This window comes from Xiphophorus maculatus, chromosome 19, assembly GCF_002775205.1.
Source record: "Xiphophorus maculatus strain JP 163 A chromosome 19, X_maculatus-5.0-male, whole genome shotgun sequence".
In the NCBI taxonomy this organism is placed as follows: domain Eukaryota; kingdom Metazoa; phylum Chordata; class Actinopteri; order Cyprinodontiformes; family Poeciliidae; genus Xiphophorus; species Xiphophorus maculatus.
In genome coordinates this window covers 19009033-19029852 of record NC_036461.1, presented here as the reverse complement: position 1 = coordinate 19029852, position 20820 = coordinate 19009033, and the positions used below count along the sequence as shown (strand labels likewise).

The window sequence follows — 20820 nt, the reverse complement described above, 5'->3', positions numbered from 1 at the left end:
ACTACAGCTGTGTGACAAAAATCGCGTCATTTTCTTCTCAGCCTCATGTCCTTTGGCCCTTCTTGTCACAATACCACTGGTGAACTTTTCATCCCCGGTTCCATGTGAACCTATTGTGTGGTTGGTCAGAATTTCATGCGTATTTATGTAGAAAGCAGCACTACTCAGCTTCCATGACCTGCTGTTCTGACTACCTTTGGAAGGTAGGACAGAACATGTTTTTCAGTCAGAGAGCAGACTCTAAGGAGCAGTTGTCCAAGGCCGTGAAGATGCAACACTCAGTTCTGGTCCAATGAAGTGGGAAAACTGCTCAACAAAGCCTTCCCTTTTTTCTTTTTGTTTTTTATGATGAGGGGAAAAACTTGAGAACTCATAATTGTTCCTCTCTGCCATGGTTACTAATTCTGTTGTACATCACACAAAGAACATCATGACATTACTGCCGGGGGGTGGACGACACTTGGTTTGCTCAGTCTGTGCAGTGGGACTTCCGTCTGACAATGCTGGGCCCTTTAGAACAGTGGTTCTCAAATGGGGGTACGTGGAGGTACTGCAGGGGGTACGTGAAGCTTTTCAAAATATCTTTAAAAAATCAGTAGGCTCCTCATAATAAGTCTTGGGAAAAATTATTTTGTAAAACGTTCGAAAACATATAAATGTGTGTTCATGCACTGAATTTTATATTCAGTATTTAGTTTCAATATCCTTTAAAATAAAACGGTTTGACTGGTTTTATACCTTCCTGGTGGTCACCGTCTTCTGTTTTTCTTTTTTGTTTAACCATGCAATGCTTGCAATATGGATGTATTTATCAGGTTCACTGATATAAGTTGTTTGGCTTTAATAAATCAGACAGTGATTTTACAGCACTGTACCTCTTTTTAATTCCAAAAATGTTTTGCCCGTGTCAGGGGGTACTTGACTAAAAATATATTTTTAAGGGGGTACATCACTGAAAAAAGTTTGAGAACCACTGCTTTAGAAGATGGAAGATGAAAACCCTCATTTTAGATGAGCAGAGGGTTTTAGTCACTTGAATAGAGCTCACATTTTTTTGAGAACTTTGTACTGAGCAAAACCGTTTCTCAGGTGATGAGTGCAGAGAGACCTTAGCTCATCTTGGCAATATTTTGACAGCACACTGCATGGGGGTAAAAGGTTTTTTTTGTAGCAGCAAACTTTGCTTTATTTTATGGTAAACTTAAGTCCACGCTTCTCCCTTTGGTCGTTTACTAGAACAGCAAGCCCCTTTCTTTGAGCTGACCGCTCCCGGTGTAATCCCTGTTGGCCCAGAACAGTCCGGTAGCCCTCGATGGAGACACTGGCATCAGGAATGTCTCCGTAAAAACACCAGTACTCATTCAGTCTCCTGACCAGCCCTGTTAATTCCTCCATCTTGTTAACCATTTATCTTGTGTTGCCAATTCTAAAGGAGCGGAGAAATAGCTTGCATATCTTTGTTGTTTCTTTCTTATTGCTCTCCTCTGTTTGTTTCCTTCTCTGCAACCTCAAGGTGTTCTCCAGATATCCAAGGGGAATTCTGTGGCTGGCCGGCTCCATCCAATCAGGTGATTCCTGCTGTAAATAGGCCTGTCGCGAAAAACGATAAATCAATTAATCGTACGATAAATTAAAACTATCGACGTCATTTTAATAATCGGCATTATCGTCTCTTCCGGCCTTTTTCTCTTTCTGTTGATGACACTGAATGAAAAAAGGCTCAACTCCGGTGCTCTCCACTGACCCTCCCTTCCTCATTTCCTTAGTGCAGTGGTGTTCAAAGTCAGTTCTGGAGGGCCGGCATCCTGCAGATTTTAGTTCTCTCCCTGGTTCAACGCTGGTTCTGTTCTGGAATCTCTGAAGATCGTTGTTCTTTATTTAATGTTTCATAAAATAAGAACATTAACAAAAACTCAGCATCAGCCAGATCAGTTTCTCTTCAGTTAGTGTATTCTTCAGACTCATTGTAATACTGACCTCTACAGGAGGTCTGGCCTACAGCATCAGGATCAACAACTGAAGAAATCTGTATTAGTTACAATATTTACACTCCTTGTGGAATAAAGGACATGTCTTCAGATTGTATACTTTTGAAAGGCGTTATAATTTGGAGTTTTTGTTTTACGTTTCACTCACATCCTCTTAACCACATGTGATTCAAATAGTCACATTTAATGATCCAACTATTTATCCAATCAATCATCCATAAGATTAGCAAATCAGTTCCACAAATCATATATTTGCTAAAGGTATGCTCAACTGACAACTGTCGTAACAGATATGAGCAGGGAAGAGAACACAGGGCAGACCATAAACAGTGAGCTGGTCAGCTTATGATAAGTCAAAGTAAATAAAAGGTAGAATGGAAAACGCCAACTCTGCTGCTGGGAAATGAGCACTTTGCCCCATATTAAACTGTTTATTGACTGCAATCCACAGCTCCTCATTGAATTTATTATTGTAATAACATTGCTTCAAGCCAAGAGCACAGTCAGATTATGTGGAGCATCAGAAGGAAGAATGAGGACTCAGAATCCTGCTTGACTATTTCGACATTATATCCTCCCACTATCGTATTGTGATCAAGCTTTGTTTATTTCACACCACTTCTTACTGGGCAGCGGTCACAAAGTTGTCCATACACATCACATTTGATTCCATTTTTAATTCAAAAACTGATTAGAACTAATTCCTAAGCATTCCTTGTGCTGGTGGAGGCATCACTGCCAAAACTCCCCCCTTCAAAAAAAAAAAAAACAACTCAGTCTTGATCAGATAAGATCTGATCCCCACTAGAAAAGCAAGACCTGAATCCCAAAGTCTCATCTTTAGGGTTGGCCTCCCACAGAGACACAAGAGTTCAGAACGTTTTTCTTCTAACCTGCTCTCCTGGAAGCAGCTTTATTTCAAAACCTTGAAATGTTCACTGGAAAACTTCTAGAAAGCCAGCTAGCGTTACGCGTGCCAGAAGGGTACGACTTTTTTCCTGTTCTGTCAATTTTTGGATTTTTGGACACTGCTTTTGGCCTAGGGCTTGGCCAAATCATATCATTCATGAAAACACTGACTGACGGTCACTACCGCATTGGAGATGTCCATGACAGATGAAAGAAATGAAAATGAACAAAGTTCCAGATCATTAAGAAATGTGCTCAAGCTTGTACTGGTTGCAGTGTTTTTTATGTGACATATTTTGGTGTTAAACATTCTTAATTAAAAGAAAGATTTGATTAAAAAAGATTTTTAGTTTTGCACACAATGTTTGCATTTAAAAAAAAACATGAGGGGAAAACACTTTAACATCTAGTAAAACTAATGTTCTGTTAAACCACAACCATTTGTTTAATTTGTATATTTAAGTATTTTTATGTTCATTGGACAGGCTGTTTCTTGTTAGCTTACATTTTCATTTATGTATTCTGCATTTTCTTTGACTCATTAAACATTGTGTGAATTTGTATAAAAAATTTTAAATGTAGTGACTTTATAAAGTAAAAAAAAAATGACAAATGCCCCTCCACAAAAGAAAAATAACGTGGAATATCGTCTGTGATATCTTTATTGACTTATTTAAAAAAATTATTGTGATATCAAAGTAGGGGTGGGTGATCTCGCCCACCCCTACTTTGACCTTACTGACAATCAGCTCAAAAGTGAGTTGAGTTTTATGACCTATTGTCTCAATGTGGTGGGCAGGTCTGAGTCTGGACAGTGACGTAACCTCCTCACCTTTTTCTTTGGACTTGATACTCCTTCCCTAAAGTGTGATGCTACTCTGTTCTGTAAAACTGTTGTAATGCCTTTAAAGTTCTGTAAATCAGTATTTTTTTCTCTATGTTTTCTTGTTTAATTAGTGTATTCCTTTTTGCTTTTTTGAGCTACTGGTAAGCTAAATTGCTTACCAGTAGCTCAGGAAAGAGGATATTAACAGAATAATTAATCTGTAAAGTTTGGCTGTTTTTTTTCTCAGACTTGAGTAGAAATAAGTGTGTCAGTGATCATTCCTTGTTGTATGAAGAGTTTCTTCTGCCAGTGGTTTAAATTTATTACTTCCTGAGAGACTAAGTTTGGAATGTGACTCCAGAGATACGGGTCATTCTCACCTTTGAGCAGTGGCAAAGGCGTGAGCTCGATGGGTTTGCCTTGAGAGCGGAACTGGGACGAACTCTGTGATCGCTTCTGCTTGGCCTTCCTTACAGACTTCCGAGAAAATCCGTCCACTTTGTCCACCGACGGAGATGAGGTGGGTGCCGAGGACATAGCCCTGCTGGGAGAAACATGGGGGCGGGAGGTTACATATTTGATGTTGTACCTGAATTTTCCCTTTGCAGGACAATAAAGAGTGTTCCTATTATACTCTCATTCATAGTTTTCATTCACATTTCATCTTTACATCCGACAGGAAGTTACTTTTCCAACGCAAAGCTACATCTTGCCGTGTAGATCAAGGAAAACATTTAAAATCTGTTCAACTACAGCTAGATGCCAGTTTTAATACAAAGAAATACAATGAAAAGTCAGTTCGATAGTAGGGCCCAAAGCTTTTCTCCAGAAAATAATCTGGGAATGTGAAAAGATTGAATCTGGCAATATCTGCTGTAAAATGTGCGATGGAATTAACTTCATGAACAGACCGACTCCTTCCCCCAACAATATTCATGAAAAACAAAAAGAAATAAAAGAGCAGTAAGGCAAGGAAAACCTCTAAGGTGGAGCCCAACCAAGTCCATTTAGTGCAGAGGAGCAGCCGTCACATATAAAGGAGCTCATCATTCTATAGAGGGAATGCATTTCATCCGTTTATGTTCTTTGGGTGATTGATGAACTGTATGAGGACGACCATTGGTTGCCGTTTCAGGAAAAGAAATCTCAGTGAATAAGCCTTTCTTGACATGAACGTTATCAAGAACACACACACTGAATACGTCTTAAAGATGCATGTTGACAAGACTCACTAAGCTGGAAGAATGTGCAAAAAAAGGTTAAATTGTGTTACTGAAATGCTGCAAGGTGATGTGTTGCCAGAGGTCCTAAAGCTACAGATTTTTAAATCTAGAATGTTTTGTTCAAATGTAAAATAAATCTAATGTGTTCAAAATATGTTGGAAAATGTTAGTAGCAAATTACAAATATAGACTGTCTAGGACGTAAAGTCAATGACCTTTACAGTAGGTCATTGACTGAAGGTGCTGCAAACTCCAAGGAAACATGCGATATAAAGAGAAGACAATCAAATAAAAAAACTCCACTTCCTAGACTGATGACCAGTTAGTCCCCAACACCAAAACACTATATTAAGAAATAGGCCGGTACCATATTAAATTTCATAAAATTAATGCCTTGTGTTGCCTTATACTGTTCCAATATGGGTGAACTAGATCGAGAGTGTTCAAAAACAAAGCTTTGATTTGACTTAATGATTTACAGTTAAACAAGTGTAACCATAACTTACAGAAACCATAGTTATGGTGCTTCATAAACTTTCTTTGAATACTATAAAACTTAACTGGCACTTCATTTGCACTTTGCACAGCTCTTCCTACACTAAGATCTCAGCACAAAGGGCACAGACAGAATGGAACTTGCAGCAGAAAATACGGTCTTTCTGTGCTCATGTCATTGGGAAAACTAAAACTGAATGGAAAGCGCAAGAAAATGCAAAAAAGCATCACTGGCTGAGCACATGAAAATACATCAAACATGGTGGAATGGTTTGGCTGACAGACGATACACTACAGGTTGGGAATATAGACTTGAAGTGTTTTTTGTAGATTTTTTTGTACTACTATTGTGATAAGAGGTAATAACTATGCATTACGTCTTTATTAGGCAACTATGTCTGTGACTGCATGATACAGCTGTCATGGCCTCAAACAAATATATGCCCATTTATGATGAATCTCTTTAGGATACTAGTCAGATGAAGTGTAATATTCATCACTAAACTACACACATCATTTAATCATACTTTTTAATTTATTGATGCTCTCAGTGAGCAAACTAGAGAAAATAGTAAAGCTAACACTCCCGAACACGGTCTTGTGGGCTTTTAATCATCATTATTTGGAATGTATTATGACGCCGTAACTCAAAAGTCTTAAAAAATATTTAGCACAGTAAATGGTAGATGGCCTGTGCTTGTATATCACTTTGTAAAGTCCAGAAAACTGTGTCCCAGTTTACGGACACAGACAACCTGAATACTTTTAAGACTTCAATTAAAACTTTAATACAGAACTTAGCAGCAGAGCCAGATTCTGGTTCTACTGGAGGTTTCTTCCTGTTGAAGGGGAGTTTTTCCTCTCCACTGTCACTACCTGCATGCTCCATGTGAGGGATGTAAAGTCAACGACTCAATGCCAGCAGTGCGCACTCGTTCAGGAGGAGTGAATGCTGCAAGTCAAAGACTCGATGCAATTCGCTGAGTTTCCTTAAATGGAAGCTTTTTAATTTACTTTGAATAATTAATTAAGCTTACTGGACTGCTTGATAACTAAGATCAATTGGAATGTATATATGATTAAATTGAAATTGTTTTTGTAAAGTGCCTTGTTGTGAACTATAATTTATTTTATAGAAACAAATTGAATTGAAACTGTATAAGGACAGAATCACAGGAGATTGTCTTATTTAGGACTCAAATTGGACAGCTCAGTAATGTCCAGTGCACATAGCTCAGTTTCCTTGCTCTCAGCTGACCTAACTCTTCAGAAGCTCCAGTCCAGTGCATTTTGTCGTTTATTAGTTTCTCCTCCAGTGTTATACTGGGTGGAATGAGGTTTTGATACACCAATCTGCCAGGGTCCCAAAGGCCTGTAATTATAGCTACATCTCTACTGAAAGAGACAGAATCTGAAAAAATCCACAAAAAATAAATAAATAAATAAAATCACATTGTGACCTGAACATCTGCTGCCTTTATCAGGACGACCTTCAAATGCTGCAGGTGTGTTCCTTTAGTAAACTTTGAGACTGTAGTTTCAAAGGTTACTTCAGGTCTCATGTAGTTCTGGGTTGATCCTTAAACTTTCATGATTACTGATTCTTTATGAGGCCAGATCAAGCATGGAGCCCAGTCTGATGTAGATTGCAGTCATTTGGAATTTCTTCCATTTTCTAATAGTCACGCCAACAGTTGCTGCCTTCTCACCAAGCTGTTCACCTGGAGCCCATTCAGCTGGAGGTCTACAGTGTTGTCCGTGGCAACCTTAGACAGCTCTTTGGTATAATTGTTTCAGTGTGAGGACAGGTGTCTTTTCAGAAGAGAACAGGACTTCTTGACCGACCAGACAGAAACCCAAAATTACAGCTGGTTAGTAGGGCTGTAGCAATACACTAATCTCACAATACACTATGCAATATTCTGCTCACAATATTCGGCAACCGATATGATTCAATAGGCTTTTAAGATTTTCTTTAAGATTTATAGGGACAGAGTGATTTTGGTGACATTTTGAGACTGTTTCATGTAGGCCTGTCATGATAACAAATTTTACTGAACGATTAATTGTCTCAAAAATTATTGGGATAAACGATAATTTTGTTTGAAGACCTTTTTACATGGATTTAATGGAAATGGCGTAATAATGCATACGATTTCCTGCCAAAGATAGATACACTTTATTTTCAAAAGAACATATAACACTGGAACTGATAAACAAAATAAACAAAACAATCAAAAATAAAATGGATTCTCAGTCTCCATTAACAAAAAACGTACTAGAATAAAAACTAAACAGCATAAAGCCAAAGTGAAAATAAATACTGAATTCAACCAAAAGAGCGCAGATTATGAAGTGTGTATGAAGTCTGTTATTATTAGAACGTTGTCCGTTCTAATATTGTCGCTTGCCATTTCGTAACCGATCGTCCCTGTAGTGTGTGGTGTGTTACGGTACATCGTTGTGGCCGCTCCGATCTAAATCAGGGGTTTCCCCAGACTTTGAGCGTTAACGCAGCCTGTTGAATGTGACAGGGAGCCAATCAGAAAGCAACCCGAAGTCCAGCGGACATTGGAGATGATATGTGGAAACAACATTAATGTTTATTCAACGTTTTGTGCAAAGAATATAGAAATGACAAGGGGAGAAGTTGGAGCGAAATTGCTACCACAGTTGATAAACTCGGTAACTTTTCAGCTGTTCTTCGTTAACGTGACATAAATAGGTTATAATGATTTTCATTCAGTCAGGACTTTACGCCGACACTAGCCACATGCATTGCAGGTAGATTGTAGTAAAGCATTGATTAATACCTGGTTTTAAAATTAGTTCACTGGACTAGTAGCCATTATTTTTTGCCCATTGTTGGACGGCACGATCGAACAGTTATACCTAGAATTTCTGTCGGCTAATGTGTGGTCTCTTAGGTTTTGAAAATAGGCTGACAATCGGCAGACAGCTCTAAGATTGTGTAGTGCGCGCTGGGCATTATACTAAGGAAATGGGTCAGCAGAGAGCACCGGAGTTGAGCCTTTTTTCATTCAGTGTCATCAACTGAAAGAGAAAAAGGCCAGAAGAAACTATAAAGCCGATAATTAAAATGAGGTTGATAGTTTTAATTTATCGTGCGATTAATTGATTTACTGTTTATCACAACAGGCCTAATTCCATGTCAGTTTTATTGCACAAGTTGCAATTTGTAGCTTGTACATTAAAAATTACATGTAATGAAAGTTACAATTAATTAAATGAAATGAAATAAATTACAGTATCTAATATAAGTGAAGACAAAAAAGTTCCTTTGCGCCATAACCAAATACACAAAGCCACACAATTAACATTTAAACAAAGCAAATGTATAACAAATATACAGCAAAAACATTTATTACGCCATTATTACACCATCAGTTCAATTAATTCAACTCAAGTCAATGGAACAGTCACAAAATGTCACCAAAATCACAGTCCCTGTAAAATCTTTCAGAAAATCTTAAAAATGTATCAAATTGTATCGTTTGCTGAATATTGTGATATGTATTGTATCATGAGCAAAATATATCACATTGTGAGATTATTGTATTGCAACTGAGTAAAAAATGTCATGTGTAGTATTTAATTCATGTGGATTTGACATAAAACTCAAAATAAGATTTAATGTATCAAAACTGGCGGATGAAAAATGGACACATTTTGAGAGAAAAAAATATTGATAAATATTGTAGAATCGATAAAATTACAAGGCCCTACTGGTTAGTATCAAATATTTAAGAAATAAAATGCTAATTAATTTAGTAGGCATAGAATGTGATTTTCTGGATTTATTTTTCTTTAGATTTATTTCCTCACACTTTAGGTTGACCTGTGATTATATTTACAAACGTCTCCATTCAAAAATTCACAGTATGTGAAAACAAAAAATGCCTGTTTGATAGGGTTCTGTTATATCTAAATCACTTGCCTTTGAAAGGAAAGACCCTTTCACTATCATGTGCAACACATGCAAGCGCCTCTTTTTTGTTAACAATTATATTTCATAAAGACACTTTGAGAGGCTTTTAAACACTTATAAAATAACTGAATGTTCTGGCTGCTACACAAATATTGTTTCCTTATTTAATGTAATATTTTAAATTGAATGAAAAGCTAAAAATAGTATACATTTCACATTTTAAAAGATACTTCTGAAAAAAATGCATCTACATTGTAAAAACACTTCATTCTGATCAGATTTAACTAAGGGGGGAAAAAATTCAACCAAAGATATTGCATCTTTAAAGAATGCAATATCATATAGAGCTCCAAGCAGCAGACTTTCGCAGGGTTAGGCAGCCAGGAGCAGAACCAGAAGCACTTTTTTTAAAATTACACAGGCAGTGCTAATCCACCCTGTAACAGGTTAGACAGAATCTGGCTCCTGATAAGTCAAAGTAAATATCTTGGATGACAAAACCCATGCAAGCAAGCTAAGGTATTTTGGATGACCTAAACATAACATTTATTCCGTTTCCCTCGTACATCTTGGCATCACTTCTTGGCATCAAACCTGCAGTTTCAGTCTATGAGCCAATTTCTAAAACAGATTCATAGAGCGTTTTTTTCAATGTTTTTAGGGTTACTTGTAGAAGACTTATGTTTCATAATTGTGGGCTGATTCTACAAGATTCTGTTCCCCAACTGTAAATGTATCCTTAAAAATGTTACATTTTTTGAATTTGACAATACTTTGTTGGGTTAGAGATTCCAACAGAACAGTACGTGGATTCTGTTTAACAATCCTTTCAGGCAGCAGTAATTCCTTTTGCTGGTGCACTTTTCCTATCAACCGTTTCCTTCCACTCAACTTTTTGTTGTCACTTGCTGTCCTTCTGGACTCATCAATGACTGTTTTCTGGACCCCTGTCCAGTAAGCAGTCTTCCTGTTGACCCTGACAGAGCATCAGTTTGTCAGGAAACCTCTGCAGGTGTTTAAAGGTAATCAGGTGATTAGGGTGTGATACCATGACTTTACAATATTTAACTCCTTCAAAATCATTTGAGTCACCAAATTTGGGTTTTTGTCATCTTTAAACAATATTTTTTTTTTTAATATTTCACTCTTATGAATCTATGAGTTTTACTTTCTGAAGTGAGCCACGAAATACTGAACTTTTTCATGACATTCTAATTTTTTTTAAGATGTACCTTTAAAGACTGTTGAAGGAGATCCTTACTGCTTCTTTTAAGCATTTTTTGCACTGTTTTATTATCTTTTCTGAGATGTGGTCTCGCTTTCACTCAGAAACAAACTTTTTCATTGAATGAAAAGAATTATAAATTAGCCTCTAAATTAGTACTTTGGTCATTAAAAATACAAATGTAGCTTATCCAAAACTTGATCCAATTTATATTTAATGTATTTGGTACTGCATTGTCAATACACTAAGAAAGACAGACTTTACAAAGTGCCATAAAGCTGTTCCACAACAGCAGAATATGTGTAGAATTGGAAATGTTTCAAACTGCTAACATTTTCAGGAGCTGATTTTACCATTTAGAATTATATATGGCTCAGAGCTCGCATTAACGCAATATTTTCTGTGTTTGACTGGTTATTTTTTAAATGACGAGAAAATTTTAAGCAGGTTATAATTAACACCCTTGACTGGTGCACCTGCACACACATTATAGACTTTACGTAAAGAGTTCATCGCAGAGGCAACAAAAGTCAATAAAATAAAAAAAATCCTTTCTGAATATCATCTCATGGACACTGAACTAAATGCAACTTTCTGACCAGGGGCTGATGTAGAGTGTTGAAGAGTTATGGACCGGACTCTTTGGCGTGCGTCTGGTTCAGAAGCGCATTTTCTAAACCTTTGGTTGAAATGGCGCATTTAATTCAAGTCTCCATTACATAGAGAATAGAGTAAACTAAAGAGTTTTCAATGTTGTGTTAATCCATTTGCAGTATGAACAGATGAGCTGGCAGTCTATCTTGAGGAAATAAATAAATTTGCAGAAGTTAATTAGACCGTAACATGCGCAGTGCGCGGCACAAATAATGCGGATGCGGCTCCATCGCTGCGAAGAATTAAATTTAACTCACCCTGCGGTTTTAACAAATGGAGCTGAAGACGTTACCCTCCCGCACCCAGAAGGAGAGCGGCAGACGCAACATCCGTCCGTTTTGGAGAAGCGAAACCGTGCAAAACAATCCTCGTAAAAGCGCACGCCAGACCGCTCAGAGTAAAAAGCTCGCAGAGTTCAATCGATCAGTTTGGATCAGACAGATCCAACTGACTGATGAACTAGTGCAGATTTCTCTGCAGATGCAGACCAGAAGGAATTTGTGAAGCTGTGCGTTCAGGTCGCAGCAGGTGAAGTGATTGTAATTTAAGTGGAGTCGTTTAATTTCATTTATTACAAGTTATTGGGGCCACAGTCAGTGGTTTTGGTCACTACCACAAAAAGTTAGAGGCGTTATCTGCTTTATGTGTGATGGGATCTGGATTCATGGTTCAACTAGGTGAATATTGACTAAACCGCATGAAAATGGGGCTAAATAACATGTTAATATGATTACAATTTGACAGGTAAAAGTAGTATATGACCGTTGTTTTATTTCCAATGCCGTCGGTCAAAATGATGGGGAACAAATAAGTCTACAAAGACCTCTGATATGGCTCTGGTTTATTCTAGCTGTTTGAAGCAAGTAGCAGCATGCCCACCCTCCCTCACCAACTGTCAGGCACTCCACATTATTATAACTGCAATTATCAATGTGATTTTTTTTATCTAACCTTTATTTTACCAGGATGAAAACTCATTGAAATCAAAAATCTGTTTTTTAAGGGAGTCCTGACTAGGCCTGTCACGATAAATCGATTAATCGTACGATAAATTAAAACTATCGACGTCATTTCAATTATCGGCATTATCGTCTCTTCCGGCCTTTTTCTCTTTCTGTTGATGACACCGAATGAAAAAAGGCTCAACTCCGGTGCTCTCCACTGATCCTCCCTTCCTCGTTTCCTTAGTGTAAAGCCCAGTGCACACTACACAATCTTAGAGTTGTCAGCCGATTGTCGGCCCACTTTTAAAACCTGAGAGATCACACATTAGCCGACAGAAATCCTAGGTATAACTGTTCGATCGGGTTCGGTCCTGCCGCATGGTGTCCAACAATGGGCACAAAATAATGGCTACAAGTCCAGTGAACTAATTTTAAAACCAGGTATTAATCAATGCATTACTACAATCTACCTGCAATGCATGTGGCTAGTGTCAGCGTAAAGTCCTGACTGAATGAAAATCATTAGAACCTATTTACGTCACGTTAACGAAGAACAGCTGAAAAGTTACCGGGGTTTATCAACTGCGGTAGCAATTTCGCTCCAACTCCTCCTCTTGTCATTTCTATATTCTTTGCATGTTGAATAAACATTAATGTCGTTTCCACGTCGGCTGGACTTCGGGTTGCGCCATGTCAGCTGTTTGGGATTCCCCGACGTAATTTCCCCTCAGAAAACACTGAGGAGAATCCGTGCTTTCTGATTGGCTACCTGTCACATTCAACAGGCTGCGTTAAGATCCCAGTCGGGGAAAAACCCCTGATTTAGATCGGAGCGGCAACGAGGATCTACCGTAACACACCACACAATCTTAGGAAGACCAAAGGTCTAAGATTGTTGTATGGTGAAAAATAGGAGCAAAAAATCATGTAGTGTGAATTATTGCATAAGGTAGTCGATGTGCCCGTCTTCTCTATTTAAATCTAATTATTACTGAAGGGCAACATAATATACACACTTCATAATCTGCACTCTTTTGGTTGAATGCAGTATTTATTTCCACTTTGGCTTTATGTTGTTTAGTTTTTATCAAGTACATTTTTTGTTAATGGAGACTGAGAATCCATTTTGTTTTTGGTTGTTTTGTTTATTTAGTTTATCAGTTCCAGTGTTAAATATTCTTTTGAAAATAAAATGTATCTATCTTTGGCAGGAAATCACATGCATTATTACGTCATTTCCATTAAATCAGTGTAAAAAGGTCTTCAGACAATATTATCGTTTATCGCAATAATTTTTTGAGACAATTAATCGCTCAGCAAAATTTGCTATCGTGACAGGCCTAGTCCTGACATAACTTTCAAAAATCACTACTTTTCTTTTTCAGTGAAATCATAAAGCTTTTTTTTCCAAGTTAATAATACTACAAGACATTATACCAGTCCGTACATGCCAAGTTAACCAATACCGTTGGGGATTTTAATTTCCACAATATACTAGACATTACAGTTTTAATATTTTGATCCTACTGATATTTTAAATGAGAAATACACTATTTTCCTTCTGTTAGAAAAAAACTTATATAACATATACTGACTGCCATCAAGCACCAGTTAATGGCTAAAGAGACATGCCTAACATTTGCTGTTAAATGTTAAATATTTAACATATATATATATATATATATATATATATATATATATATATATATACACACTGCCTGGCCAAAAAAAAAAAAGTCGCCACCTGGATAAGCAAATAGGTACAAGCCTCCTATTGGATAAGTAGTGCATATGCGATTATCTTTCAGCTGACAACAAGTTATTTAACCCCAGCTGATGCAATGAGTAACTCCTCATTTCTTAAACAACCATGGCAAAAGACACATCCTGTGGTCATGGAAAAGACGTTAGTCTGTTTAAGAAGGGTCAAATCATTGGCATGCATCAAGCAGAGAAAACATCTAAGGAGATTGCAGAAACTACTAGAATTGGGTTAAGAACTGTCCAACGCATCATTAAAAACTGGAAGGATGGTGGGGAACCATCGTCTTCCAGGAAGAAATGTGGTCGGAAAAAAATCCTGAATGATCGTGATCGGCGATTACTTAAACGTTTGGTCAAATCAAATCGAAGAAAAACAGCAGCAGAACTCAGGAGTATGTTTAATTGTGAACGCAAAAGCATTTCCACACGCACAATGCGAAGGGAACTCAAGGGGTTGGGATTGAGCAGCTGTGTAGCCGTAAGAAAACCTCTAATCAGTAAGGCTAACCAGAAAAAAAGGCTTCAGTTTGCTAGGGAGCATAAAGATTGGACTCTGGAGGAATGGAAGAGGGTCATGTGGTCTGATGAGTCCAGATTTACCCTGTTCCAGAGTGATGGGCGCATCAGGGTAAGAAGAGAGGCAGGTGAAGTGATGCACCCATCATGCCTAGTGCCTACTGTACAAGCCTGTGGGGGCAGTGCTATGATCTGGGGTTGCTGCAGTTGGTCAGGTCTAGGTTCAGCAACATTGTGTGGCCAAAGAATGAGGTCAGCTGACTACCTGAATGACCAAGTTATTCCATCAATGGATTTTGTCTTCCCAAATGGAATGGGCATATTCCAAGATGACAATGCCAGGATTCATCGGGCTCACATTGTGAAAGAGTGGTTCAGGGAGCATGAGACATCTTTTTCACACATGGATTGGCCACCACAGAGTCCAGACCTTAACCCCATTGAGAATCTTTGGGATGTGCTGGAGCAGGCTTTGCGCAGTGGTCAGACTCTCCCATCATCAATACAAGATCTTGGTGAAAGATTAATGCAACACTGGATGGAAATAAATCTTGTGACACTGCAGAAGCTTATTGAAACAATGCCACAGCGAATGCGGGCTGTAATCAAAGCTAAAGGCGGTCCAACAAAATATTAGAGCGTGTGACCATTTTTGGTGGCGACTTTTTTTTTGGCCAGGCAGTGTATATACGTATGTGTATGTGTGTAAATATCTATGTATGGATAGATGTGTTCACATTGGGTATATGCTTACTTTTTATTTTTATCATTGTGCACATTCTGATATATAAATAAATTTATTTACAAGAGGTTTATTTTACTTTTTCTTTAATATATGTTTAATTCTGTGTGTATGCGTATATGTTTATGTGTATGCGAGTGTGTACATGTATGGATGCATTGACTTGTACTACAGTAGTGTTAATTAGATATGCTTGATGCAATGGTTGTGACATGTCTGTAATTAATCAAATAATTCAAATCAAATAGTGGAAAAGTTCAAACTACACAGTACCTAGCTACTATGGAATTAAATAGTAAATCAACTGAGAAAAAAACACATTTGTGGATGGATTTACCAGTGCAGCTCCTCCACTTTGTTTCCAAGTGAAACCCAGAAAAAAAAAAGTACTAAACTTTAGATTTTAAGGGCAAAGAGGCCACGCCCCTTAGCAGTTTCTCTCCAGAAACAACTCAACCCTCTGAAGTTTGAAGTCTAGCAGTCTGGGGCTAAAGGTGTTCCCACTTTAGACTGTCTATATCAATTGTTATTGTGTCTATTACATGTTATACACACACTGACCAATAAAACAACTGGTAGGTGGGCTGGGGGTGGGGTTTGGGGGCACAGCGAGGAAATAAAAAGGAACAGGAAAGCCAATATAGAGTACTACAGGGTCCACAGTCCGACAGCCTGGTTTCTATCACAAGAGTCAAAGTTCACATCAGATTATTTGAGAAGCTACAGTCTTGACATCAAATCTGAACTTAACTGTGAGTCAGGTTAAAGGCTTCTGCAGCGCCCAACAATTAAACAACGTCTGCTTTTAGACATACTCTCAAAGGCCAGATCCACAGCATGAGATGACCCAGACCCAGACCAGATCAGATCCAACCTAGACCAGACCCAGCCCTGTCACAGTAACCAATAAATCAATTTATCAAATGCTAAATTAAAACTCTCAATTTCTATTTGCATGAAATATTGTTTCTCTTTTTTCTCTTCCAAGAACTGGGTGACAGTTGACACTTTTCAATTTGCCCTGTTTTGTTTATTTATGGCATTTAAAATTTCTTTCAGTTCCGATGTTAAATGTTCATTAATTTTAAGCTTATTGATACTTGAAAATGTGTTCCCACATTATATTATCAAAATAATTACTGGGATGATTTATCATCCAGCAAAATTTGCTACTGTGACAGGCCTATTCAGACCCACCCCCAGACCACCTGGGACCAGACACAAACCAGAACCAAATTATTACTGAACAATATATGAAATCACAGTGGTCATCACAATATTACTGTGCAGATTAATCCAAAAGGATTACTTGGACGCCATATCTGGTGGGCCGTAAAGAGTCGTGCCTTCCCACGTTGCATATTGGTAACATGTCTGCCCAATTGAATTGACCTCACATCTCCAATTCACTTTTCTGTGCCTCAGATACTAAAGCTCAGAGCAATGCCAAAGGTAAGAACCAAACAATCAGGATCAGAAGTAATCAATAACACAGTTAGAGGCCATGTTGCCCAGTTTCTCTCTTATTGTTGAATCATGACCTCTGACCTTAGCAGAAGTAGTGAGGTCTGCAGAGCTTTACACCCTGAATGAGTCAATGAACTCCTGGAGGACTTTCTCTTGGGATAACACAAAACTAGTTCACAAGCAGAATGACCATAGCCTTCATGTGCAATTCTGCTAGAAAAAAAATTCGCACCTCCAGCACAGAGCCTGGGCTTTCTCCCCCTAACTTGGATTATCTCCAGGTGATTTTTGACGGGCCAATGAGTGGACAGAAGGAGACATTGTGAACGTTGATATTGTTTTTCTGTGATGTTTTAGATTAGTAGTCTGCCTGTAGTTTTAGAAATGGCAGCGGAGGAAATGAACAAAGGTGTTCACTTCATGTTGGCCACACCTCCAGATACTGAATTAACATTGACAGCCGCCTCGTTTGGATTGGCTCTTCTGGAGGATGGTTGTTTACAGCATAGGCAACTTCCGGTAAGCTTCATAGTGGCAAACTGGTGCATTACATATGTCACAGGCAAGCATAATTGTGTAAGATTTAAAACCTCAACACAGTCCACTCCTCCAGGAACCAATCATTTCTCAGAAGCTTAGAGCCCAGATCCTCTGGAAGAAGCAACGTGTAGAAAGGGCTGTTTTTTACCAGGCTAGGTTACAGGTAACTTTTTGATATTGGAGCTTGTTTTAAGTCAAAAATGACTCGATATTGATGAAAAAGTACTAGCTCCACTGGCTGATTATTTTGCTTATAGCATTGGGAAAATATTAGAGGTGTGCCGATCAATCGGCCACCGATCATAATTGGCCGATTTCCATGAAAATGTGTATGATAGGTGATCACCAATCACCGTCTCTTGTTGCCGATCACCAAAACAAATCGCCTGTATCTCACTTCGCAGTCTGCGTGTGCAGCTGATTCCCCCTTTTCTTCACACTGCGCAAGCGCACAGCAGCAAATCCTAACGCTCTGAATGAATGGGGGAAGTTTGTGTGTTGCGGCGGAAAATTACCTCACACCTGCATCAACACACCGAATCTAATATGACATTTAAAAAAATAGCACTTGACAGAGTACGGGTATATCAAGGCTCACTGCAGGAAAAAAAAAAACCAAAAAGACATCCGTATCGGTCAGTCAGCAGGTAAAGCAGCCCACAACTACTAACATTCACCTGGATTAGAAAGGCTGTCAAAAGCTAAACAAATAACCCAAAAAAGAATTTAAGTCAACGAGCTAGCGGTGTAAGACACTGGTTTTGCTCTCACAGTTGGACCGCCACTACACGCCATGGGTAGTAATATTTCACATATGGAGTTCCAGTCAAACTCCATCCGGCAGTGAACTCTCACACCAAACATCTGCTTAAAACTGCAGCATTAAATTAAACAAAAGATTTTACATATGCATTAAAACTTTCGCTATGTTCTAACATAAGACAGATAATCTCTGAAAATAATCAGTCTCCTTGGCCTCCAGTCTCCTCCTGGCATTCTGCAGAATTACTCAGAAACAGACAATCAGAACCAGCATTAATCAGCTAGCCGTGTTCTCAGGAAGTTTTGATTTAGTAACTCAGGACTGTTTATTTTGATGCAACCTGCATTTGACTTTGAATGAATATTTCCTTTTTTACTCGACATTATTTGATATAGGCAGTGTTGTGAGATTTATTTGACTCATGTATAATTTAGGGTACTGAGAACTTTACTGTTAAAGACTGATTACTTATTGCAGGTTTTTCAGTTGTCCTTTTGACTGAATAGCTGCTGTATTGTGCCTGCAAGTATTTTGCATGTTCTATGTCTAAATTAGGTGAATTTATTACCAGATCATTTTTTGATTTTGCCAGATCCGATAGTAGCATTTACACCTAAAGCAAAGGAAAAAAAAATTAACAACCAATCCAAGTGATCGGCAGTGATCGGAATCAGCAGCAAAAAATCTGATTGGAGCATCTCTAGAAAGTATCTTCTTAGAAATTAAATAATCTGCCAGTGAAATTAGTACTTCATCAATTAAGTTGTTTTTTTTTCCATTTTTACTTAAAATAAGCTCTTACAGCTTTCTGAAAAGTTACTTGCAAGTTAGTTTTGTCTTATTTCAAGGGTATCAACATATGTGCACTAAAAACAAATAAAAAAACCTTTTGTGTTTTTGCAATGTATACAGCTGATCAGCTAAATTATGATTCAACTAGAAAAAGTATAACCTGAATTCTCATTGTGTTTTTTCCTAGTCAGATGGAGCAATGTTTTGCTTTTGTTGTTTTACACTCACAATTCTGCTGCCTGCCTCAGAACCATACAGCATACATAGTTCAGCAAGTTACACATGTTTTAACCAAGAGCACACTGACAAGTGATGGAAGAAGCTGGAATCAAGATCACTAGATTTCGGTCCAACTACTCTTCCAGCTGAGCCACAGGTGTCCCACAACTTTTACATTTTAACTCAGGCCAAGGTTTGCATGGATCCTGTTTATTAATTAAGACTTGCTAATGGAAATTAAAAACATAAAAGCTCTAAGAGAGAAAATACTTTTTTTATAGCATTGTAACTGAGGTTTGGTCCATGTAAAAGACAGCTAACTGGCATTTTATTTTATCAAAGGTTTATTCAGTTGTTCATGGCGATGTGTGGAAAAATGAAAAACGGGGAATCTTGATAACTAGTCACAAATTTCAATGTAAAATTAACAAAAAATTTCAGAAATTTTTTTTCAGCTTGTTAATCAGTAAATCTCTGTATCCTTCAAACTTTCATTCATTGTTCTTTCACATGAAATTGCTTGTTTAGACGTAAAAAAAAACTCTCGAAAATGTTGCTAACATGATTAAAACTAGATGTTCTGGTGTATTGATCTCATCTAGAAATTATGTTTGAACCTTTGAACAATGCAGCTTGGGAGAACTTGGTCAGAGAACAGAACGTTGTTCCAAGATCAGCCTTACGGGAAAGCCCAAAATGTAACGTAAAACCGACCCAAACAGCAGAAAGAATGTACATCTTCCATCTTGAGCTGGAACAGCAAAGTAGTTAGTGTTGTACACGGGGTCAGAAATTAAGCCGTTAGATGCCAGGCGTCAGTTTGGCCGTATTGGGCCTGCAAGAGCAAACTTGACAGCGCATTAGCCAAGTATTAGCTCCCTAGGAACGTTAGCTTAAAAATTACCTTGCACAGAAAATCACATAAGTACCCGTAAGCTGCTTAAACGTGGACCAGAGTAGAGCCACATTTAAATGTTTTACATATTCAGACAGAGCAAAATATTAATAAAAAGGCTTAAGCTCGCTTAATAAAAATATCTTAGGTCATTAGCCACAGTTAGCACGCCAGCTACCGGGAGCTAGCCTAAGTTGAGCGTGTAGCTGTAGTTTAAACGCGAGCAGCGGCAGCTAGCTTTGAGAGCAGCCAGCTAAAGGAACACAACGAACAGGCTCAAAACAGGAACTATATCAAATCTGAATTTAAATGTGTGTTGGTGAGATAACATTACCTGGGCGGGCTCGGGCGATCACCCATCATCCCGGATGTAAATACAGGGACAGAGCTAATGATGCAAATGTTAGCTACAGCTCACACACTGACAGAGTGACCGGGCTGGAAGACACACACACCGTTCCGAGTCCTGACCCGAGTCCCGACCTGAGCAAGAATGGTTGGAACCTCTTCCGTCGTTGTACTTCGTCTTGATCCTCCACAGCTTGCAGTGAAGACTGTGGCGGAGACTTGTCTTGTGTCGGGGTAACTGTCAGGCTAACTGTGCGGCTGCCTCCAGCTCGGTGCAAACAGCCTCTCCCCAGCAGCAAAATCTCGGCCTAAAACAGCCAAACCCACAAGCAGTTTTCCATCCAAATGGAAAATCCTTAAACTACCGATAAGAATAAAACACGGCTCTACGCAACGATTAGATTAACCCTAAAACATTCCCGTTACCGGTTAAACTCTACGTCTCAAACAACACCCTGCATTTGTCGTGTTTTCCGTTGCTCGTTGTCGATTCAGGGTTGTTTCTTCTCAGCCTATTGTCAACACTGCTGGGTCCAGACCATGGCACACATTACATAAACG

The 20820-nt window shown here is 38.4% G+C and overlaps 1 protein-coding gene across 4 annotated transcripts in view; it reads right to left on the bottom strand.

The window, feature by feature from the left end:
• Positions 1-20820, bottom strand: part of ppp2r5e (protein phosphatase 2 regulatory subunit B'epsilon) — a 45703-nt gene extending 24883 nt beyond the window's left edge. The window contains exons 1-2 of one of the 4 annotated variants that reach the window (XM_023352379.1): positions 20246-20820; positions 4104-4267 (exon numbers count right to left, since the gene is read on the bottom strand). In XM_023352379.1, coding sequence (XP_023208147.1) covers positions 4104-4267; positions 20246-20274 — 193 coding nt within the window. In that variant the 5' untranslated portion in view covers positions 20275-20820. The remainder of the gene's footprint in view (positions 1-4103; positions 4268-20245) is intronic. The other 3 variants (XM_023352382.1, XM_023352381.1, XM_023352380.1) reach the window with 3 other exon arrangements.